Source organism: Crocodylus siamensis, chromosome 1 (assembly GCF_052110815.1).
Source record: "Crocodylus siamensis isolate JL-2025a chromosome 1, ASM5211081v1, whole genome shotgun sequence".
Lineage (NCBI taxonomy): Eukaryota > Metazoa > Chordata > Crocodylia > Crocodylidae > Crocodylus > Crocodylus siamensis.
Window position 1 is genome coordinate 377,924,759 of NC_143395.1, and position 25,177 is coordinate 377,949,935.

Genomic DNA, 25,177 nt, shown 5'->3' on the forward strand with positions numbered 1-25,177 from the left:
TATTTACTGCTCTGTGAAATATAAAACAACATAACCAAAAGGAAATATGACTACATCCTGCTTACAAACAATCAACTTTGAGGTAAACAGACTATTCCAACTTTTCTCTGAGCCTAATCTGCATATAAAATGAACTTTTCCAAACAGGAGATTTTACCACCTTCATCTCTCCTATGAAATTCTCATTTCTACCCAGGAGAACTTTTACAATCTTTTCTCCACTGCCTGACTGAAGGGCATTTGTGCCCAAAAACTGGCAATTAAAGAATTTTGGTTTTTCTGCAAAAATAGTTGGTCTAATAAAAGATATCATCTCTACTACAAGTCCTGATTCCTTTTTCCTCTAAACTAATACGGCTACAATCTAGATATCCTTTTTCCCTTGGCATTTCTGAGAAAGTGCCAGATTTTAAATCAAAGGCTGGCAAGATTTAGATCCTTCTACCTTTTCAACAGCAGACTGAAAAAATATCGGTGACTATGTGTTTTGTATACCATAATACAAGTATGAGGATTATGATGTGAAGGTGAGCTAGGCAATCAATGCACAGGAAAATAAGCAAAAAGCAGATCTTGGTTTCAGCTTTTAACTGTGAAGTAATCAAAGCTGCCGGGGTATATGGGCTGTGCATGTACTACAAAGATATACTGTGGCTATCTCTGTTAGAAAGCTTTTGAGATATTCAAATATCCAATTATCATCATCTAACTGAGAACAGAAAGGCAAAGGTAAAAAGAGAGAGGCTGGGATATAGTTGGTGAACTGTATTCGCCACCAAAATATTTTAAAAAAAAAAAGTATGTTTAGTGCTTATATATTAGAAATCACTTGCTTCCATGTGCTCAGTGACCTGGGAGGGAGCAGAGGCTGCAAAGGGGAGAGGGGAAAGGTACTGCGCAGAAAGCTGAAAGGGGAGGAAGTGATGGAAGACGGCAGTGGGTAAGAGGGGCACCTGTCCCATTGCTGCTGCTTTCCCCACTATTACATGGGCGGGGGGGGATGAATTTAAGATCTGATCATTAGATTCTATACCAAACAAACTGATAGGGATTTAACCAAAAAAAAAAAAATGTTCCTCATCACTAAGCATTAGCCACTGTTTAACATGGAAAAAATACCACTAAATATTTTATAGTTATATAATATGCATTTACATATTAACAATAGCAACAACAATGACCTCTAGTGGTAACCCGACTTGAGAGAAATACATTTTTAAAATGTAAAATATTTAAAGTAGATAGATACACACACACGAAATAGGACACAAACAGCAAATTCGAAGTGGAGTTTATTTTACTTTAGAGTGAATATGAGTATGATTCAATACATTTTAAAACAAGACAGACACATTCTAGTTTGATTAGAAAGTTAGAAAATTCCCTCTTGCATTTAATTTTAATATAGACTAACTAGTTAGTAAATATGTAACACGTATTTTGAGAAGTTAACTCCAGTGTGATCAGAAAGTGTGATCTGTACACATGCTTCGGCATGAAAAATGTCAGTTTCAAAATTTTGTGCACAGGGATTAAGTTTTCCCTCACAATACCCAGTACTACCAGTCTTATTCAAAACAGTCTGGGGCCAGACATTTGAAAATGAGGCTTGGAAAAGAAAAAGGCAAGGCACAGCACACAAAGAACAAGTTGACTGGACTCATTTTCTTCTGTATTTTATTGCATTTTCCCCCGACCCTGGATTCTGGGCCAAAATCTTCAGATTGATACAACTTCAAATCGCTGCCTTTACTAACTTTCCCATGTGTGCTGTTGTTTACCACCCAAATTTTTGTGGAGGATCAACAAATCCTTTTAATTAAAATAATCTGAAGTTTATTTGCAAAATCACATTCATTCATTCATTCACTCACAACAGAGGAGCGCTCTCAGCTACCAGTCTACTGCCACTCAAAAATAAAAGTTACCCCATCCTCTAAACCAGTTTTCCTATACTTTCCCCAATGAACACAACCACATTTCCATTTTTTACTTTGCTTGCTTCCAACTGCTGGTATTCGGGAGTGCGAACATTTACCAGCGCCCATTTTAATGGACAGGGCTTTGTTCCACGTAGACCAATAAGCAACAACAGTGCAAGACTCCTCAGAACATAATAAGGAATCACAGAGGGGCACAGACTATCAGTATAGATCTAACCATAGGATCAAAACTTCAAAAGTGCATTTAGAACATATTTAATTATCACAGTGGTGATCAGCTCAAGTATACAGAAGGGCAAGAACCACAGAAACTTAGTGAATGTTGCATTTTTTTTAAAATCTTTCAGACCTATGTTTCTGAATATCAAAGTTCAAACCAATAAACCCTACAATGTTATTTCAGAATTTCATTTTATATCTTTTTAAAAAGTCCAGATTATATAACAACAACTTTAAGCCCTTTGCGCAAATGAAAGCATTAAAAATCAATCCTAGTTCTCAGCTAAGACTGTGTAAGTCAATGTTCATTCTAAATCCATCATAATACAGCTGTGCAGTAAAACCTCTAAACAATGAAGATGCTCAAATGAAAACACTAAAGTATGCTTAAGAAAATGATCCCAAATATTACCTACCTGATACATCCACTTCGTAAGAAAATACAAAGAATTAAAAACTAGTTTAATAACTAGTCAAAATATCATCACTATTGTGTTAAAAAAGTTAAGATAATTTTGGATACTGTGGTACTTAGAAGCTGTTTCCCTTTCATTACTTCAAAATTAAATTCCATACTCACAAACACACATAACTTAGAATAGTGTAGAATTTAGGAAGGATATCCTATTTGGTATGCAGTCAGTGAAATCCTTATTTAATTCCTTCAGAAAGTGAAGATGAAATATATGTACTCTGATACAGTTTAACAAAAGAAATAAAATGAACTAAAACAGGAACAACAGCAAACGTTGTTAGTCAAATGTTTATGAAAAGACGAGAAACATGAAGTCTATATTATTGGCACATACCTTTCCAAGATCTGCAGCCCGATTTAAAATATTTTGCTTTAGATCTTCTGCTCTCTTGGAATGAAAATAATTACTTTGACTCTGGATGACAAATACAATTTCTTTTAGTTCTGTGAACCAAAAAAAATAAAGTATTAAAAGAAAAAAAGAGTAACAAAAGTTCTGTACCAACGCCATAGAGAAAGCCAGGAAAGAATATAGCAAGGCATAAAAATGTCTTGGGAGTTAATTTAACAAACAGGTAAAAAGCATGATTATCCATACTTCTTTCTGAAAACAGTCTGTATTTAATTATTAATTTGTACAAGAACAGCACTTCACATTTGTCCTCCTAGCACTGCACCAAGCCATGTGTATTACATGTCCTATACCAGTAGCCACAACGTCACACAATTATAGAATGTTGTTGGTACGCCACAGGGAAAACACTATTTTTATTACTATAGTACCTTGAAGCACTAGACATAGCCAGGAGCCACTTTGTTAAGTATTGTACAAACTCAGAACAGGTCCTTACCTCAGACAGTTCACACTACATATAAAACAAGAAGCTGGAGATAGGTCCAGAAGGACAAGGGAACACCGACAAACAACTGTACTGAACAGTAGGGGTGTGCGAAACAGGCCACATTTAAATTCAGCCCAAATCAGGGTCAGTGATTTGATTAGTTGATCCAGATCACTGTCCCCAATTCAATTCAGCCAAATTTGAATCTGAAGATTCAATGCCGATTTGGAGAATCAACAATTCGGCCATAGGCATAGCTTTAAATGTTTTTTCTACATACTTTAAGGTACTAGCATGGCTTGTGACTGCTGCAATGGTGGGACACATGGAGCGTCTCACAGGAGCATGGGGTAGGGGGCCTGCGTACCCGATGGTAAACCCGGAAGTGGACCAGAAGTACATCCACTTCCAGGTATGCCACCAAGCATGCTGCCCCGCCCCCCCTCGTGTTCCTCCAGCTCAGCGATCAGCCGCAGGGGGACCTCGGGTGTGGTAGCCAGAACCAGAGGGGTTACTATCATGAGCAATAAATATATGCTCTTGGAGACATCCAGGCAATTGTTTAGCAGTTAAGGTTAGCTAATGCAAAGCTGGCAAGTTGTCAACCTACAAGTGGAATTTGTCTGTCACAATTTAACCAAAGTGTTGAATCTGTTTGCACTGATCATGGGCCCCAAAAATTAGCAAGCTACAAGATTAGCTGATTTAACAGGTTTTTCAAAGGTCAGCTTTAACAAGATCTGACCACAAGATCTTAGCACATTCCTAGGAATCCAAGGAACAAAAAAAAAAAACTAAGGGGTTGAGATTGGGCAGGTAATGCTAATTTCAAACCTCAAAGTAACGTGGTGTAATTTGCTTACTGGGTGAACCCAAGTTTGGGAGGTAAACTTTCATGATAATTTCTAATACCTTTTGATCCCATAGGGTAACAGCTATAGGGCAAGATTCTGAGTGGCTCTAAAGCCAACAGATTAGCATAAGATGAGGCATAAAGGAATGTGCATGTCAAGTGACCAATTAGAAGGATGGGACTGAAGGACCATTGCTGTACCAAGCCTGGACTCTGGACTCCCAGTGTGAGTGAAGACTGGATCCTGACCAAGGGACCTTCCCAGCGACCCCTCAGACAGTGCTGATCGGGGACACCTGACTTTGCTGGAACAACTTGGCATGCACCTTGCATAGAGGAACTCCCAATAAGTTGCCAACCCCATGTGGGAACTCTTTGTCATTCTGTCTATCTGTTGTTATCATTCACTATTAGCTCTTTATTACTGTACTATCTGTTTGTCACATTAACCTTTCTGTTAACTGTTGTATGCTAAGTTATAAGTAAATCTGCCTTTACTTCACTCCCGACTCACCTCCTCAATCCTGAACCCAGCAGCCTAATGGCTGATACACTCACAGGTCCTACCTGGCCTGTGACACCCAGGTGCCCCCCAACCCAGAAGGCACCAGTCGCCAAGCCAGAGGAGTGCGGGGGGGGGGACATGCTCCCCAGCAGACCTGGAAGTAGACTGGAAGTGCTTCTAGTCCACTTTGTCTGCTGCTGAGCACACTGGGGAGCACCCCATGCTCCTATGGGACATTCCATCTGCCCCACCATTTCAGCATTCACGAGCCACCTGGTACCTTGAGGTATGTACAAAAACCATTTAAAGCTGTGTCTATGTCTGAATCGTTAAATCTTTCTGAATCAATTCAAAAGAGTTCCAATTCAATTTGAAGAGATTAAAGGGTCTCCTGATTCGATTCAGATTCAGAGATTCGGCCACCGAATCAAATCAGGGGCCAAAGCTTCGCACAGCCCTACCAAACAGCATGATAAACAGTATCCATAGCAAATCACCAGCATAACCACTATAAAAGTTATTTATATGCACCATGACACTGAACGGTCTTAACTGTGTGCATATGTGTTTGGTTGGGGGCGGGGATGTTTGAAGGGAAATGAAGTAGATTTTCAGATATTTATGATAATTCCCAAGAATGAAAGGCAGCAAAAGAAAAGCACAAAGGCAGGTGTTTGAAAAAGCTAATGTGTCATGGAAGCAGACAACACTGGATGATCACAGGGTGGAGTCTGTCTCTTGATACTGAATAAGGGAAAGGATAGTCTGTAAAGAGCTTTGAAAATGAAGACAAACAGCTCATTATGTTTGAGACAACAGAGCAATCCACAGAGAGGTGTGACATAGGAAATTATCTTCAAGAGAAGCTTTCTGGATGGATACAACACGTGCAGTGTAGCTACACTCAAGGTCAGAGAAAAAGTGTCCCGGATCTTCTCAGCTTACTGCAACAAGACTTTTATCTATGTGGTGGAGAGAAAAGAACCTATCTTGGAGATATTACGCAGAAAGCCTTAAAACATAACCCAGGTATGAAGACCCAGACACAGCTCAAGGCTGAAGAGGACACTCAGAGTACAGGACTGATCAGGATGGCAATGATGTCCCATGATGGAGAAGAGGAGTCTAGGACAAAGTGGAATGTTCACAAAAAGTTGGAGGAGGAAAGAGATGGATCCTCTAACAGATAAAGATGAAGGAATTATTAAAGAAGTAAAAGGAGAACCAGAAGAGGGGTGAGTCTCAGGAGACAAAGGTTTCAAGAAGAGCATAGTCTACTCTACAGTGTTGAAAGTGGCTTACAATTCAAGGAGGATGTGGATGGAGTGCTTGTTCTGATGAGAAGAGGATGGGTTTCAACACTGACCAGTGCTAGGTACTGCACCTGGGGTGGAAGAACCAGCAGCATACCTACAGGCTGGGGAACTCCCTTCTCCTCAGTGTAGAGGCAGAAAGGGATCTTGGAGTCATTATTGATGCCAAAATGAACATGGGCCGACAGTGTGGGGAAGCAGTCAGAAAGGCCAACCATAACTTGTCGTTCATCCACAGATGTATCTCAAGCAGGTCCAAGGAGGTGATCTTCCCCCTCTATGCGACACTGGTCAGGCTGCAGTTGGAGTACTGTGTCCAGTTCTGTGCACCACACTTCAGGAGGGATGTGGACAACGTGGAGAGGGTCCAGAGGAGGGCCACCTGCATGATCAAGGGGCAGCAGGGCAGGCCCTATGAGGAGAGGCTACGGGACCTGAACCTGTTCAGCCTCCACAAGAGAAGGCTGAGGGGGAGATCTAGTGGCCATTTACAAACTAGTCAGGGGGGACCAACAGGCACTGGGGAAGTCCCTGTTTCCCCGAGCACTACAGGAGCGACAAGAAATAATGGTCACAAGCTGGCAGAGGGTAGATTTAAGCTACATATCAGGACACCCTACTTCACTCTCAGGGCAGCTAGGATCTGGAAACAACTTCCAAGAGAAGTGCTGGCTTCTATCCTGGGGTGTCTTTAAAAGGAGGCTGGATAATCACCTTGCTGGGGTCGTTTCACCCCAGTACTCTTTTCTGCCCATGGCAGGGGGTCGGACTTGATGATCTGCTCGGGTCCCTTCTGACCCTACCAACTATGGAACTATGAAACTATGAGGTTGTGCCTCGCACGGAGATGTGCAGTGCTGGCTGGAGCTATGCCCCTCGGGGCACCTGCACTGAGCACCCCGCCTGCTGCTGTTGCCTGCTATTGCCTGCTGGGGCTGTGCACCGTGGGGGAGTCTGCAGGCATCCCCATACTTCCCACCCTCCCTCACACCCACACACTGCTGACCTGAGCTCCATGCTGCTGCCACCCCCTTGAGCGTGGGCTCTGGGTTGCCACCAGCCTATCTGCAGCCCCATGCTCTGCACTCTTGCCTAGCTGCAGGCCTGCCCCTGCTGCTTCCTACCTGCTGCCTGGAGCCAGCAGGAGACTGGGGAAGGTGGAGCAAGTCTCTGGGGGCTGCAGCAGCATCCCCATACAGAATTTGCACACTGGCTGGACTGGGCCTTTCCGCCCATGAGGGTGGGAGCGAGGCAATAGGGTATGTTGGGGGGGAGGGGTGTACATGTGGGTATCTTGCTCCCACCCTCACAGGGGTGGGGGAAGGGCTGGGAGGGGCACAATTTGTTGATGGGCGCTGCGGGCCAGACCTGTCCCACCAAACACTTTCTAGCCCCCAGGCAGTGTTTCACCTGCCCCTGCTTTAACAAGTGACTTGTGGGGAAGAGGGGGAGGAATTGACTAAACATTTAGACTATGGCCTACCTTTTCTAGGATTAGAGCAGCAGAAATTTTGAGGTAGTGGTGCTTTACCTGAACCATTTTTTTCTTTTCCTGCTTCCTGTTTACACGCTAAGGTTTACTACCTTTTATTCTCCTCTTGAAATGACTTATTTTCCTTCCTTCTCCTCTTTTGAGTTTTTTAACATTTACTCCCTTCTTTACTACTTTCCTTGTTACTGCCATGTTATAACAGCTTTATCCTGAAGGATTAACAAAAAAAGTGATACCAGGGTTTGGTAGCTTGACTTGATAATATTATCCAAGCATATATACATTTCTCCACTTACTGGAGTAAATGAAGAATATGTGCATTTCTAAGCTAGTCTTGCAGGATATGAAAACTGGAATAGATGCTCCCATCCAGCAGGGGTGGCAGTTCAGGGAATAGTTGTTTAAATATTATACTACCTGAAAAGGACCAACTCCTGTGAGACATGGCAGGGGGTTTTGCCATTGGCAACATGGCAGGAGCACAGTTTTCCTACTCTTTTTTCCTTCTTGTAACCTATCTAGGTCTGATTGCAGCCTATTCCTCCCTTCTAGTCTGCCCATTTCTCCCCACATCTTAGTGTCATTTGCAAATTTAAACAGGGTGCTTTTTACACCCCCATCCAAGTCACTGATGATGTTGAACAGTGCGGGCCCGAGGACCGAGCCCTGGGGGACCCCACTGCCCAGAGGCCTCCACCAGGCCATCTGTATCGCTGGTGCTCCCTGCCACTCACAGCACAGGAAGGAAGTCCCACATGCCAGAGCCAGCTGCCTTCCCTGCTGGGGCTGCGCAGCACTGAAGAGAAGCCTCAGGCTGGAGCTGGCTGCCTTCCCCACCCCTCAGGGGAAGGCACCTGGGGCTTGCTTCCTTGCACAGCCCCAGCAAGGAAAGCAGCCCCGTCTAGCGCCTAAGGCTTCTCTCCTGTGCAGTGCAGCCCTGGTAGGGAAGGCACCTGGCTCCAGCACATGGGGCTTCCCTCTGTGCTGCGCAGGAGCTGCACGACTAGCAGGGAGTGCCATGATACAGATGGCCTGGTGGAAGTTGCACCCTTCACTGTGATGTGCAGCACTAGCCAGAGCCACGCCCCACCAGGCGCCTGTGCCCTGAGCAATAGAGTGGCCATCATAGAGGACAATCTGGTTGTCCTCTACTGATACAAAACCAGATGCCTTTATGTCCTCCGTTTTTCTCTTGAAGAGAAAAATAGAGGACATAAAGGTATTGGGTTTTGTATCAATACAGGACAGAGCAGCAGAAAACCAGAATATCCTCTATACCTACTGAGCACCCCACCTGCTGCTACGCCAAGGGAAGAGAGTGTAAGGGGGTCTCCACACCCACACAACCCCCCACATATACACAACCCATAACATACCATTGCCCCCTACACACAGCCACACCCCCTTAAGCCTCCCCCCCACCCCACATCACTACAAGCCAATATTCCCTCTAAGGCGTCGCGACCCATGAACGCGCTGCTTCAGTCCGTTCCCAAATTAGTCCAGCACCCACCCTCCACCCCTTTGGCACATGCCGCTTTGGTTTGTCCCACAGTATAACAAAAGATGATACTATAGCTTTTTATTTACCAGAACGATTCTCATCTACGTTTTTCTGTTTTCCAAACAGAATATACAGTGTCCAGGTTAACAGTCTTTCCTGAGGCTAAATGAAGTTTAATTCTCATCAGCTTGTCCAGATTTGAAATGCAGAATTGGTCCTGTAGGCATTGGAAATCTTTGGAAAGCTCTTAGTAAGTGCAGCTCTGCCCACAGCTTGGAGCCTTGAGGTTGTGTCTTGAAACATGCTGATTGCAAGCAGTGCTGGATCCATGGGAACACAAAGTATATGGGCTTGGTTTGATCTGTTTAATACTAGGTTTAGTAGGGCCTGGATCTTACACTAACAAGTTAGTAGGCGCTTTGCTATCAACTTCGATCAGCATGTCAGAGCCCTGGGTTACAGCACCCTCTAATTCTACAGCACTTGGGTTTTCAGAGCCAAGATTAAACAGAGCAGTAATGAGTATTAATGAATAGTAGAGTTCATTCAAAGGTAATATTCATTTAAGATGAACTCACCGGACTCAATCTGAGTTTTGCCTGGACTTCCTCACTGAGCCAACAATTCAAATTTGTGACCTGACCCAGATTGTCTCCTGCCTTGATTGCTGTAACCTCCTCTGACCAGGCATCCTTGACACTTGCCTCAGTCCACTCAACAGTTGTGAAGTCATCTTCCCTGCTTGTTGCTGTGACTTCACGCAGACTCTAGGAGTCAGTAGCATAACTAGAGGGAGGCAAGGGGAAGTAGCCCTGGGTACTGACCTGGGGGAAGAAGAGAGTGGGGCAGAAAAAAGATCAGCTGCTGCCGCCCCCCTATATTGATTGCCCCAGGTACCAAGCTCCTTTGTTATGCCACTGCTAGGAATCCCTCTCCTGGCTCTGCCTTGGTTCAGCCTAAAGGCTGAGGAGGCACATGACATCGGGACTCAGGGCAAAGCTCGCCCAAAGGGGCTGGGGAGCAGAGCAGTTCCCCGGAGCCAGCGGAGCCCACATGGTGCCCCAGCCCCAACCCCTGTCCCTGCCCCCACCTTGCCTTGAAGAGGAGCCACTGCAGGGATGCCAGCATGGTGAGGAGTGAGGAGTTGAACTTTGAGAAGTCCACAACAATAGTATTGTGGAAGGGATAATGCTGTTGAAATATGTATCAACCAGTTTTCCTCCATTCCTCCCTCAGAGCCCTATTTTAGCTGCTGGCCCACCACATACACAGAGACAAAAAGATCTATGAAAACTTACGAATACAAGTTACCTGCTACCTAACAGGTTTTACTTTCCATGCTGAGATTTAAACTACACAAAACTCTTGCTGGAATTTAAGACTCACAAGACTAAATCTATGTGAACAACACTCAAAATTATATCCCAAGAGATGAATAATAAAAATTAAATTGCTCCATTAAAATTGCTTATCTATAAATGTGGCAGTACTAGATTAGTAAGTGTCTGTAGTTCAGATACATCTCACTCATGGCACATTTAACAGCACTAGGCTATACTAGAGAAGGGTACTTCCTAGGATGAATTTGATTTATTGATGCCATACTAGATACTCCCCTGGAAACATTTTCCTCTACTGTAAGTATATCCATCACATAAGACATGAAGCAAAATATGTTATTGATAGCTATTTGTTTAAAATTTCAAACACACGAAGAGGAACTATCACAATTTAGAAGGTTCCTTACTCCCTCTGGCTTGATAAGAACTATTTTTCAACCCAGGAAATAATCTACCATGTCAGTTTTCCTCTTTTTTGCTCACTGCCTGTTTCCTCTCCCTGCCCACCCCCTCCAAACACCACCACACCAGAACAGACCAACGATCTACCTACTCTAGTATCTTGTCTTTTTACAGTTGCAAATGCCAACATTACTTCAAAGAACAACACAAACTCACCAAGCAACTTTAAAGACTGGGGGTACCATTTCCTCCTGATTCTTATCACCAGCCAGCTCTCATCAAAATAGAACTTGTATGTGAGCAGGGTTGAGGCTTGACAAATACTTGGAAGTTCCCATTTTCAGTATGAGAAATACTTCCTTTTGAATCAGTGTTGAACAAAGGCTGAAAGGGACAGTAAGGAAATGATGTGGAGGCAGGAATCTTTCAAATAACAAATATGAAATCATTACTAGAACAGGGCATAACAGCTTACTGGCAATTTATTTTAATTGTCTGCCCAAAGAGAGGCTTTAATCAGTCCAAAGCTGCAAACAGTTTAGCTGAAAGCAAAGTTTTGGGGACCAGATTTACAAAACTGGCAGTGCCATTGCTCCTCCTTTAAAAATAACCAGCAGTCCTGACACTTACCCAGGAAATGAGTAATTTAAATCTATGCTTTGATTTAGGCAGAGTGGATTTGAACTTGGGTCTGCTCCACCCCAGGCGTTTGTCCTAATCACCAGGCTACAGGGAATTCTGATGCGAGTTTCCCTCAAACTCCCCTGTGGAGCCAAACTCAGAATGTGTGAAAATCACAGAATCATAGAAAAGTAGGTCATCTAGTCCAACCCCCTGCCTAGGGATCATCCCTATCCAAACCATACTTTACAAATCCATTGTCTAACCCAGTTTTGCCCAGCCATTTTGCCCATGATCCACACATGGGCTGGATCTGATTTATGGTCCCAATCTGGCACCCACGGCACTGTGGCAGGGTCCCATCTGACCATGCGCAGGAGGCAGCCAAGCCCCAATCCAGCTATGAGAAAGGCAAAACCCACAGTCTGTACCAATCTGACCATGGGGTAAAATTCTTTCCTGATGCCAGATGTGCCAATCAGTCTGACCCTGAGTGGAAGGGCAAGACCAAGACCCTCTAGCCAGGAACCTTTATATTATAGTCCAAGCAGGAGCACTGGCACACCCCAGTCAAATTCCCCAGCCTTGGCTGCAGCCATTTGCCAATGCTTCTGGGAAAGGCTCTAAAACAAACAAACAAACAAACAAACAAACAACTCTGACATGTAGCACCAGGAGGAGGAAAAAATCCCTCCTGACCACATGTGGCAAACAGCAAATCCTAGAAACACAGAAAATGCCCACAGTAGAACACAGGCATAGCTACTCCTAAATCATCCCTGACCAATGCCTGTCCAGTCTCTTCTTGAGCTCCTCCAATAATGAAGATACCACAGCTTCCCCAGGCAGCCTATTCCACTGCCTCACTGTTCTACCAGTGAAGAAGTTTTTCCTGATATCCAAGCTAAACCTGCTTTCCTTCCTGCAGCTTCCTGTCATTGCTCCACATCCAGAAAAGTAGTGTCCATCTGTCTGTGTGAATTATTCATCACCCCAGCTTGTGATTAGCTTATGTCCTATAGCATGAGAATTGAAAGTCAGTATAACAGCAAATATTATCCTGGTAAACATATACTTTTTGTTAATCTCACCAAGCTATTTGCTTCAATAACAGCTTGTAAAAAAAGTATTTTCTTCCATCAACTTTAACTTTGCTGCTTATGTAGACAAGTGCCCCCCTGTTGTAATATAATGGGATAGAGTAAACAAGAGTGCTCACCTGCCCTTCAGTAAATGGAGTCCTTTTACTTGTCTTTTTGTAGTCTTTGCAATATGTTAGAGATACATTGCTTACCTTTATAGATGCCACACTGCCATGTTTTTATAATATATTTGTTTAGGCAAGGAAATTAATTTTCAAGATACTAAGTAAAAACTTACCAGTTAATAAACTAGAGTCACCAATCTACCAATTATTTTAGTTCTTCAAGATTCTTCAAGTGATGAATAGAGTTAAAGAACCTACACACAGCAGATCATGAGCCAGTCTAAAGAGTGATGTTTGCCAAGGCACGTCAGGATGCTTAACAAGACAAGACCCAGGAAGCCTGATAGGAGTAAGGGTGACCTGAAGAGTTGTGTCACTAAAGCAATCCTGGGGAGGCCAAGGGGAAGAAGAGAGAAGGGCCTTTGTTTGACAGAAATAAAGAGTTGGCAGGACAGAAGTAAATCTGTTATTCACGTGGTAACCTCTCAAGTAGTAGGATGGAAACCTAGCAGTACAGAAGGCGTTATACCTACTAGGGGTGCACTAATAGAGATTTTGGGGGCCGATACAGATAGTCAATATTTAATGAGGCCTATCGGCTCATACCAATCCAATACAGCTGCCAGCAGGTGTTAAGTCCCATGTGGTGGAAGGTGAGGGAGGAGGGAAGGGGTGTGGGAGAGTAGATCAATGCCCCCCAGAGTGAGGGAGGGAGCAGGGGCTGCCCAGCTGGGGCGGGGAGGGTGTGAGATGGAGGTGTGGCTCGCGGAGTGGGGGCAGCTCCCCCCACTGCTTGCACCCCTGGGAGGTCAGGTGGTGGGATGTGTACCCCCTGGATCTGCATGGCACGGGGCAGGCTGCAGCTGTGGGATAGAGCTAGAGCTGAGCAGGACTCTTCTTGCCAGGGGCTGGGCTCAGAGCAGGCTCTGGCAGTGCTGGGAGGAGGCTGCAATCACCCCAAATTTCTCCGCAGGTCCACTCCCAGCCCCGCAGCGGTGCCTGGCACAACCACCTCCCTGCTGGGCCCCTCTCGGGCCCCGGGAGAGACACGCCTGGGCCAGGGGTTAGCGAGGAGTTAGGGTACTTCTGGAGAGGCTGGACGTGTTCAAGTCCGCTGGTCCGGACGATCTTCACCCTAGGGTTCTACAGGAACTGGCCGAGGTCATTGCGGGACCCCTGGCGCGGCTCTATGAGCACTCGTGGTGCTCTGGCGAGGTGCCGGAGGACTGGAAGAGGGCCAATGTGGTCCCTATCTTCAAAAAGGGAAAAAAAGAGGACCCGGGAAATTACAGGCCAGTTAGTCTTACCTCAATCCCAGGTAAGCTCTTTGAAAAAATTATCCTGGCACACATCCAGGAGGGCCTTGCAGGGGAATGCATGCTCAGGGGCAACCAACATGGGTTCATCAGTGGCAGGTCTTGTCAGACCAACCTGGTGGCCTTTTACGATCAGGTCACCAAATCATTAGACGCAGGGGTTGCTGTGGATGTAGTCTTTCTGGACTTCCGGAAGGCTTTCGACACTGTCTCTCACCCTGTCCTCATCAAAAAGCTGGGAGACTGTGGTGTCGATGCCCACACGGTCAAATGGGTAGCCAACTGGTTGGAGGGCCGCACCCAGAGGGTGGTAGTGGATGGGTTCTTCTCGACCTGGAAGGACGTGGGCAGTGGGGTTCCGCAGGGCTCGGTCCTCGGGCCCGCACTGTTCAACATCTTCATCAGTGACTTGGATGAGGGGGTAGAAAGCACCCTGTTCAAGTTTGCTGATGACACTAAGATGTGGGGGGATGTGGGTGCACTAGAAGGGTGCAATAGGCTACAAGCTGACCTTGACAGGTTGCAACGGTGGGCGGATGAGAATAGGATGGGGTTTAACACTGATAAGTGCAAGGTGTTGCACATGGGGAGGAAGAACCGGCACCACACTTACAGGTTGGGGAACTCCCCTCTTGCCAGCACGGAGACGGAAAAGGATCTTGGAGTCGTCATTGACTCCACAATGAACATGGGCCGGCAGTGTGGGGAGGCAGTCAAGAAGGCCAACCGTACCCTGTCATGCATCCACAGATGCATCTCGAGCAGGTCCAGGGAGGTGATCCTCCCCCTCTATGCGGCACTGGTCAGGCCGCAGCTGGAGTACTGCGTCCAGTTCTGGGCGCCACACTTCAAGAGGGACGTGGACGATATGGAAAGAGTTCAGAGGAGGGCCACTCGTATGATCAGGGGTCAGCAGGGCAGGCCTTATGAGGAGAGGCTACGGGACCTGAACCTGTTTAGCCTCCACAAGAGAAGGTTAAGGGGGGACCTTGTGGCCTGCTACAAACTGGTCAGGGGGGAATCAGCAGGTATTGGGGGAGTCCCTGTTCCCCCGTGCGCTGCCAGGAGTGACCAGGAATAACGGTCACAAGCTGGCGGAGGGTAAGTTTAGATTATATTAGGAGGCGCTATTTCACAGTCAGGGCGGCTAGGGCCTGGAACCAGCTTCCAGGGGAAGTGGTGCAGGCTCCTAGCCTGGGGATTTTTAAAAGGAAGTTAGATGAGCACCTTGCCGGGGTCATCTGACCCCGGTGCTCTTTCCTGCCAAGGCAGGGGGTCGGACTAGATGATCTACCTAGGTCCCTTCCGACTCTAGCTACTATGAAACCCCGCCTCCACCCAAGCACCAAGAAAAGCCGTGGCTGTGCCAAGTGGCAGTGTGGGGCTGGGAGCAGAGCTGTGGTGAAATTTGGCTGCAGCCCCCTCCCAGCGCCGCCAGAGCCCACTCCAGGTCCAGCCCCCAGCAAGAAAAACCCCATGCAGCTCCAGCTCCATCCTGCAGCTGCAGCCTGCCCCATGCCGTGCAGATCTGACAGGCATCCCCCACCACTCCCCAACCTCCTGGGGTGCAAGCAGCAGCGGGAGCTGCCCCCGCCCCATGAGCCGTGCCTCCATCCCACGAGCCCTACTCCCTACCTGGGCAGTGCCTGTGCCTGCCCCTGCCCCCTCCCTCACTGCGGGTGGAATTGATCTGCCCCTCTCCCCCCCCCTTCCAACTTACCAGCTAGAGGCAGCTCTCCCTGCTGCCAGCTCTGCTCCCATGCTGCGCTGTAGCTGCATGCAACATGAGCATTTATCAGCCCTGTAGGGCCAATATTCAATATAGACAATTTTCTTTATAGCACCACAAATCCGATATCGGACCGATGTATCGCACCTCCAATTTCTACTGTTACCTGTGGCATCTGCGCCAAATGACTCAATGTCAGAAAAATACAAGAACTCTGCTGGTACAATTAAGGATTTCAACAAATAATGTAGGACAGAGGCTATCCAAGGGATGACTTTGCCGTTATGAAGCTTTGATGTCAGAGAGGACTTATTTCCATTCAGAACCTGGGAAAATAGAGAATCAGTCCTGGTAATCTTTTCAGTACATGCAGACCCCAGTTTTCATGATTAAGAAGAGTCTGAAATGATTGATACTGATTTTCTTTGATTCTTCTAATTCTAGATGTGATCACCATCAAATCATACCAAGAGAATTCAAACCTGAACTGCCCCAATATGACAAAGATAGTACTAGCCTTTATCGCAGGGCTGCATTTTGCAGCCAAACTCTGGAAGTCAAAGGACAGATAATTGAAGGGATAGTAAGTCATTTTTCTCCATACTGGTACCTATGGTGGAATCTCTATTCCAGCAGCAAACAATAAAGAAATACCATTCAGTTAAGCATAAGACCGCTCTATATCTTGCCAATAAAACATTCACTTCATCACACATGTATTTTTTCTATTTTTTGTAAACTCTAATATGCTGATCGTAACTTGCACTATAGATTATGCATACATAAAAGATAGTATACTACAATGCACACTTTTCTGAACTTTACTACAAATCAGTAAATTAAGAATGATATGTAAACATATAGTTTTTGCAAGTATTAAAACATCCTTTGTTAATTCAAAAATTATTTTCCAGCAATGTGTGAACAATAGAAAACATTGCTAGAAAAAGATTCTCACAACTTCAGGGATTAACTTTATTTGTTCCTGCCACAAAAGCCAAAAGGACAATCTGTATGAGAATATACAGTTCACAATGAAAATCTACTCTTTACCCTATTATTTCCCCTAAGAGAAGAGATAAAAGTAGGGTACTGAAGTATGATTTCATTGTATTTATGCACTTCTGAGGTGAAGTTTTTCTGTATTGACAATGGGCTCAGCATTCAGTATTTTTTGGAATGGATGCCTTTAGAGTTTAACCTTCTAATTGTCTCTCAGTGCATATTCAGTAAAGATTTTTCTATTTAGCATTCTATTGACTGTTTCTCTATCTGCTTAAAACGCATGCACCTGGGTTACTACAAATCTACTGCACTACTAGGACTTATAAGAGTGATGCTTTGTAGTTTCACGTTAAGTCTTTTCAGTAGTGACTTTCTATTAAGTGACTTGGTAAAAAAGCCACTGTAGAGTACTAATAAATACTGTCTGTGAACTTTCATACCAGAAGTACTCAGGTTATTAAAAAAGAATGGATTTTGCTTACTATATCTAGCTGATTTATTTCAAGCTCATATATTATCAACAATTATTAAAGATTCAGGGCTTATCAGTTAACTAACAATACTGCTAAGTATTAAAAGGTGATTTACATAGGCCTTCATCATCTAAATATAACTGTACATTGATTATACTAAGAGGGCATCCACAAGTAAAAAAGCAATATGCATTGCACACTGTCAACACAGACAAAAAACAAGATATACAAATCTGAGAACTGGATCTGCACAGATCTACATGAATAATCTGTTTACTTACCAAGCTTTACCTCACTTGATTTTCCACTTCTTTCAAATTTCTGTATTAAGAAAAAGGGGGGAAGGGGGAGAAATATTAGGACACAGACAAAAACTCCAAATATTTGCAATCAGAAGTCAAAATAATCAAAATGTTGTTGGGGCTTTATATAGATTTTTTAATGTCAGTCTTTCTGTTAAAATATGCTAAAAAACAAAGCAGAAAATAAGATTTTCATCCTCAAGAACCTCTACTTACAGAAACAAGGGAATTTTCTGCACGACCACATATGTTTAACTGACGCAATGCATTTAAACAATTACTGAAAAACAAAAGTATGAAATACAGAACTATAAATCACAGCAAACTCAACACCTTCTTCATGCCTGATCCACTATCAGTTGAAATAGGATTCTTAAAGCATGCCCAAATTCCAAATTACACCAGTGCCCAAATAAATATGAAAAGGCAGCTGCAACTGCCCAAGTAAATCCCAATAATTTCATGTTACCATATACAATTGTGATGGAATTTTAGCTGAGTGCTCAGGAACAGAAAGTGATAGTGCAGCATCACCCGGGAAACCAAGATAAGAAGTTCTAAAAATATCTGAGGTGCTTATTCAATCGATTCTGAATAAATTGGAGGCTGAGAAGAAAGGGGATGTGCTCAAATTTTGCTGACTGATGAAAAGACTGGGTTTAAGAATTGATGCGAGCTTCCTGTTAAAGTTTTAACAAAAACAGTGTAGTCCAGGTTCAGATAGAGTCTTCCAGACAGTACAACCTCAGTTCCTCAGGTTTCCCCATTTGTAAAGTGAAGATTGTATTTACCTATTATTTCACTGGGATGTCGCCAGGTTTAACATATTTGTTTATTACATGTTTGAGATCATCAGATGTAAAGGGCTAAGGGCAAAATATTACTCTACTGTTAGGCAGCAAATTTAATGCCCCTATTTTTCTGACTATTAATTCTTGCCCATACACACTACTCTCTCAAATCTCATCTCTACCTAACTCTTTGACTCTGTCTTGCCTCTTGTGATCTCTCCCTCAATCCAAATTCACCTTTCACACCCAGATATGAAGTACAGTAATCAATCCTGGAAGTTACACGATTATAGTTCTTTGGCACATGATCAATATCTAAAGCCAGATGCAAATAGCTCCTAGTCTTAGACCTGTTACCAGAAAGTAAGCATCTACATCACAAACACACTTCCACAGATGGCACCCTCAATAATAGTCTCAACAAAGACGTCGAGGGGAAAAAAAAAAAAAAAAAAAGTGATGAAAACTGGGGCCACTGTGCCAGTACAGACAGCACAGCTGTCATTCTACACATGCCATTTTAGCTTGACAAAAAGTGAGCATCCACACATTTAAGCTATTTGCTGTGCCACAAAAAATGCCCAATACACCATAAAACCTGCAGATCAACCACAAAGAAGCGGCTATTTCAGACAACAACTTTTGCCGCACAACTTCTGAATACCAAATGTAACATATATACAAGCATACCTCGTTTTATTGCGCTTCGCTTTATTGCGCTTCGCAGATATTGCGGTTTTTTTACAAATTGAAGGTTTGTGGCAACCCTGCCTTGAGCAAGTCTATCGGTGCCATTTTTCCAACAGCATTTGCTCACTTCGCATTTTTTAGCAATAAAGTATTTTTTACTTAAGGTATGTACATTGTTTTTTTAGACATAATGCTATTGCACACTTAATAGACTACAGTATAATATAAACATAACTTTTATATGCACTGGGAAACCAAAAAATTCGTGTGACTCACTTTATTGCGATATTCGCTTTATTGCTGTGGTCTGGAACCAAACCCGCAATATCTCCAAGGTATGCCTGTACAGGTCTCTCAGCCCCTCATTATCCCAAAGTGGTCCACTCTCCCCCCGCCCTTCAAGCTCTGTAGGGACCCTGATACTGCTGCCATGGTTACTAAAGCACTAGGTGCTGCCAGTGCTGTGACAGCCCTGATAGTGCCGTGGGAGTTTCTGTCACTGCTGCCAGTCACAGAAAATGTCGGGCCTCTGGCAGTGGCAGTAGTGAGAGTGGGAGTCTCTAGTCCCAATCAATCATTGCCACCACTACTGCTTGCAGCCCTTAGCCACAACGATGAAAGACCCGATACACAAATTTAAAAAAAAACAATATAACATTTCAGTTAGATTTATACCAACTGTAATGAAAAGCACCCATTTAATGCTTTAAGCACACTTAATTTTTAATTCAATAGAATAAAGCAGACCCTCTGATTTGCTCAGATCAGCTCGAGTACACAGCAACATCAGTATAAATAAAACTGAGAAGTCCCCCATAGTCCAACAATAGGCATTTCAATCCAAGCCAAAAGAGAAAAAACCAGGGTTGCACACAATGCATGTTCAATTCTATTTGTAACCCATTTTGCTATTTCCCTGGACATAGAGCCCGCAAATCAATCCTCTGCCCAAGTCTCTCGGGTACCTTCTATGATGGGTCCTATGAGTTAGACATCATCTTCAAAGTTAAAAAGAAAATTTAGCTAAGGGATTATCTTGGAAAAGTAAGCCCTTCTAAGGTTACTTACAGATAGTGGTGGCTGTTACACATTATGCATATACAGGCAGTCCTCAGATTAGCAACAAAATTGGTTCCTGAAAACCATACCTTAAGTCAAAACATTGCAACTCAGAGCCCATTTTCCCATAGGAAACAGTGTCATAAATGGGGACTTGGTTCCTGACCCAAGGCCCGATACCCTATTTTCACCAAAAATAACCCAGAATTTTGTACTCAATCAATTATAGATGAGTAATATAGCTGCATTAATGTATTCCTATTGTAAATAGCAATCAGATTGATTTGAAGGACTTCTTTGCTGGACTTTTTAAAGGGCTCTTGGCTGGAGTCTTCTCAGGAGTCTTGGCTGCAGGTTTCTCCGGAGTCTTGTCTGCTTTCTTAAAGAAAGCGTCCAAGGAAGTTTTGGACAGATGTTCTTCAGGGAGATGGGTGATGCAGCGAAGTTGTTTGCTGGTGTGGCTTGGCATCGGATCACGCTTTGTAAAGTTGAAACTGACATCAGAAAGTTGAAACAGGGTGACAATTTATAAATGTTGTAAGTGCAAAACGTTGCAAGTTGAGGACTGCCTGTATCACAATCTTAGTACCAATAAGAGAGAATAGTAAGGTAAACTAAGTTTTCCCAGAAAATGACAGATTATCAAGTATTTAGAGGTGAACATGTATAATAAATATGGTGGAGTGTAGCCACCAGTTGCCTGCACTTCCTGTTCTACGGAAGACTTCATCCCGCTGTTTTTAAGAGAATACCTTTATTTACACGGACAAAATTAATTTGAATTAAGTTTTTGGAATTTCAACTTAATGGGGAGGCCTTTTCAGTATTCATGAAGAATGAGCCATATAAACAGATAGTACTGGGAAGTGATAATGCCACCTCTCTTATCGTTTCTTTTAGCCCCAGTGTTTGACCAAGGCAATATATCAGAATTGGCACAAAAAAAAAATAAAAAATCTACTTGTAGTAATGAAAGCAACATATTCTGATATGCAAGATAAGACCCAGTATATCATAAGTTCAGAAGTGTGCAGGACAAGTTTGAATTTATTAAAATTAGTGAAGTAGCAATTTTAAACGCATCAAAATAAAGACTCTTTAAATTTACACTGATTAGATCTTTGACAGTAATGATAGCAAGAGATTACTGGATGCATATCCCACTAGTAGTTAAGACCAAAATGAAATATTCAGTACAGTATCTGTTGCTCCACATAGCTTTTCCAAATGTCTGGGTACAAATATAATACCAACAGAGGTGCACCTATATATTGGTCCAATATTGGATAGATACCAACACAAAGAAAATTGACTGCATCAGAAATCAAGTTTTTTTACCTGATATGACTGACAATTTGACTGATAAATGCCTGTGCATGTACGCAGCCGCAGCACAGCACGCAGGCAGTAATGAGCACAGCCTGGCATGCAGCTGGTAATTCCGTTGTGGTGGAAGGGGAGGCGGGAGAGAAGGGGCATTGGGGAGCAGATCAAGGCCCCTCTGGTGAGGGAGAGAGTGGGACAGGAGCTGGGGCAGGCACTGCCCAGCCAGAGTGGAGAGGGGAGCAGGACAGAGCCCCGGGTCTCAATGATGCACGCACCCCAGGAGGACATGTGGTAGGGGAAGGAGGGGCATGTGCCCCCTGGATCTGCACGAGGCGGGGGAGGCTGCTGCTGTGGGCTGGGACTCGGGATGCGCCAGCCTCTTCCTGGTGGGGGCTGGGCCAGGCTGCGCTTGGTTCGGGCAGCAGCAGTGGCGCCAGGAGGAGGGGTTGGGGGTGCTGCAGCAAATTTGGGGGTGGCTACAATCTGTGTCCCCCCCATCGCTCCCCTCCCAGTGCTGCTGCCGCCCGCCCCAAGTGCAGCCCAGCCCAGCCAGCCGTTGCCAGGAAGAGCCCAGTGCAGCCCTGACCCCAGAGGAAGACCACTCTGCCCTGTGCAGATGCACCCCCATGCCCTCCCAGAGTGCTTACAGCAGCAGGAGCCACCTCCCTGCCCCCGCACTCCCTAGACATGCCACAGGTCCATCCCATGCCCTGCCCCAGGTGGGCAGCACCTTCCCCAAGCCCTGCTCCAGCCCCACTCCCTCCCTTACCGCAGGGGCCTCGATCATCTCCCCCCACCCCTTCCACCACAACAGACTTACCAGCTAGACATTGCTCTTCAAGGTCTCGGTAAATACCAACGATGCTGTTTAATTCACAGGGTAAGATTACTTATGGGATCCCTGCCTCCTAATGTGAAAACTAGATTTGCATGTTTTATCCAAGCAGTATCTTGGCTAGCAATAGGCAATAAATTTAGTTGAAAGACATTCTTTTCTTGCTCAAACTATTCTATATTACATAAAATCAATAAAGAAAAAAATTTACATTTTCTCCCCACTAATCAAATGGGTGTCTTTTTTTTTTTTTTTTTACACACACGTAATACATACATACAAATAAAATTCTCTGTCTTATTTTACAATGCATAATATAATGTATTATGCATTGTAAAGTAAAGACAGAGAAAAACTGCACTGATAACGTTGAGTGTTCAAAATGTATCATCAGTAGCACAACTAAGTTGTAACTAAAGATTAAAAAAAAAAAAGTTTACAAACGTCAAAGTTTTCACCCTATTCTTCACTTAGTTCTGGATGAAGGAGCACATTTCAATCCTTCAAACACTTAATGTAATAATTTTACTTACAAATAGGGAATAATTATTCTGTGTTTTTTGCAGAAACCACAAAAAAGAAGCTTCCACAAACTCCATAAAAAAATGGTGATCCCTGTAATTTTGGCATAGAATCAAGCAGGGGGGAAACTTATTAAAAATAAAATACTGTCTCAGTGAGAACCAGCAGTCCCCAGGACTGCTAGCATGAGCAGGAGCAGTAAAAAATGGTGTCAGCCCCCCACTCACTCCTGCCAATCAGAGGTGAAGGGTGAGGCTGCACAATACGCAGACTTATTAACCAATCAAGAGACAAAGGGCAGGGTGAAGATGGTGCTGCCTAGTACTTTTACCTCACTTCAGAAGGAATTAAGTAGATCCCTACTTACAAAGGGACATTGGGAGATTTCACCTCCCTCTCAAAGAACTTACAATTGACATGATACATTAATTTTGTGACAATTAAAACTCAATACCTGCAATACTGGTTGCTCAGCCTTTTCCTTTGCATCCTCAGCAACAATAGTTACAGCCAAAGCTAAAAGCAAAAACAAAAACAAAAAAATCTTCTCTCAAAATACAGTAGTTGATTTTCACATTTGACAAAACTCCACCTAAATAGGACAAGAAAGCAATTTTGGTAATTGTATCACTTAACATGAAGAATATCGGTAAAAATCTTTTCAACCATGAGAAAATCTGTTCTTTTACAAGTTATTCTGCTGCTGCTGCTGACGATTTTATCCCCATACATCTCTGGACAGAAAATTCTTCTTTGATGTGAAGCCAATTTATCTTGGCTTCAAGTCAAAACAAATCCCATGAAAAAAATCATCATATCTGCCGAGTCCAGTGGTTCAGCTGATAGCATAATGTGCTATCACATGAAAGACTTGGATTTCATTTTACCCTTCAGTTAGGGGTTGTATTTTATCAGATAAGCCCCACTTGGAATCCTGGATGAAACAGAGTTCATGTAGCACTTTCAGCAACTGGCATAAAAACTGCTAGAAACTAGAAGACCATCACCAACCTTGGTTTTATACTTTAAATAGCTACACAGCTCTTGTTAATATATACAGAGGAGAGGTCCAATTAAAAATTAGCAGAGAAGAATGAGGCCGAGCCACCTTAATATGACTGACCTAGCATTATCTTGAGTCCCTGATCATTAGTAATATGAAATTGCCCTGGGTGTGCAACTTCATCTACATTTTAAAAAAAACAAAAAACACTTTTTATAATTTTTTAGGAAGTTTTTCCTTCCCTTGCTAGGACAATGTGTTTCAATTTGTCCATCTGTAAAACAAGGATTAAATTTACTTCAGACAGCTGATGTGTGGTTCAGTAAAAATTTAGATTTTTTAATTTAAAAGATTCCTGAGAAGACCAGGGTATTTTAAACAAAAATTACTATAATCCAAATGAGAGAACTGAAAACATTACTAAAAAGGAACAGAACAGAACACAAGTAGTTACCTTTAAAACTAAGAAAGCCTCCTACAATAACAGATTGACCCTCTATTTGCAACTAAACAGGCATATATTATTTGGAATCAAAATAAAAAAACTGAATAGTTAGTATCCATAAATCCCTTTAGCCAGAAGAAGCATCTCCTCACTTCCTAATTTTTTCCATGTGATTATTCATCTGTTTTATCCTAACCTGCAAACCAAATATTAAACATCACGCAATGTGCTCTATCATGACATACCAACTGAAAAAGAACCTAACCTCAAAGCACATAATTCATACAACTTAAGAAAGGAAAGTACAATAAGTAAACATATAACATATACTGCATGCTGGGCACAGGCAGAACAGCTAAAATGAGGTTTAAACCTAGGGGCTAAGGACAGAAGTTACACATAAACCAGCTTAAACCTGTAACAGAACAGAAGTTCAGAGCACATAAACCAGTTTCAAAATGGCTGAAACCGGTTTAAAATAAGTCTGATACTACATTCAAGCAGGATTAACTGATTTAGGTCAAATTGGTTTATGGAACTTCCATCCCAGACCCCTTCCTGCTTCAAGTTAAATCAGATCAGCAGGCATTGGGGGAGTCCCTGTTCCCCCGAGCACCGCCAGGTCAGGTCACAATCTGGCAGAGGGGAGATTCAGGCTAGATATCAGGAGGCGCGACTTCATGGTTAGGGCGGCTAGGATCTGGAACCAACTTCCAAGAGAAGTGGTGCAGGCTCCTACCCTGGGGGGCTTTAACAGGAGGCTTGACAATCACCTTGCTGGGGTTGTTTGACCCCAGTACTCTTTCCTGCCATGGCAGGGGGTCAGACTCGATGATCTGCTCAGGTCCCTTCCAACCCTAGAAGCTATGAAACAGTCCCACAGCATCCCACAATGCTTTGCAGCCCTGGGCTGGCTGGGCTGCCTGCCTGAGCAAAGCAGGGTTTGCCCCGCCCTGCCCCTCTGC

General features: G+C 43.7%; 1 protein-coding gene across 5 annotated transcripts in view; it reads right to left on the reverse strand.

The window, feature by feature from the left end:
- The window catches only part of B3GLCT (beta 3-glucosyltransferase), a 120,408-nt gene that overhangs the window by 87,065 nt on the left and 8,166 nt on the right, over nt 1-25,177 (reverse strand). For all 5 annotated transcript variants that reach the window (XM_090028067.1, XM_090028031.1, XM_090028039.1 and 2 more), the window contains 3 exons: nt 23,219-23,280; nt 17,521-17,560; nt 2,972-3,081 (listed from right to left, as the gene is read on the reverse strand). In XM_090028067.1, coding sequence (XP_089884193.1) covers nt 2,972-3,081; nt 17,521-17,560; nt 23,219-23,280 — 212 coding nt within the window. The remainder of the gene's footprint in view (nt 1-2,971; nt 3,082-17,520; nt 17,561-23,218; nt 23,281-25,177) is intronic.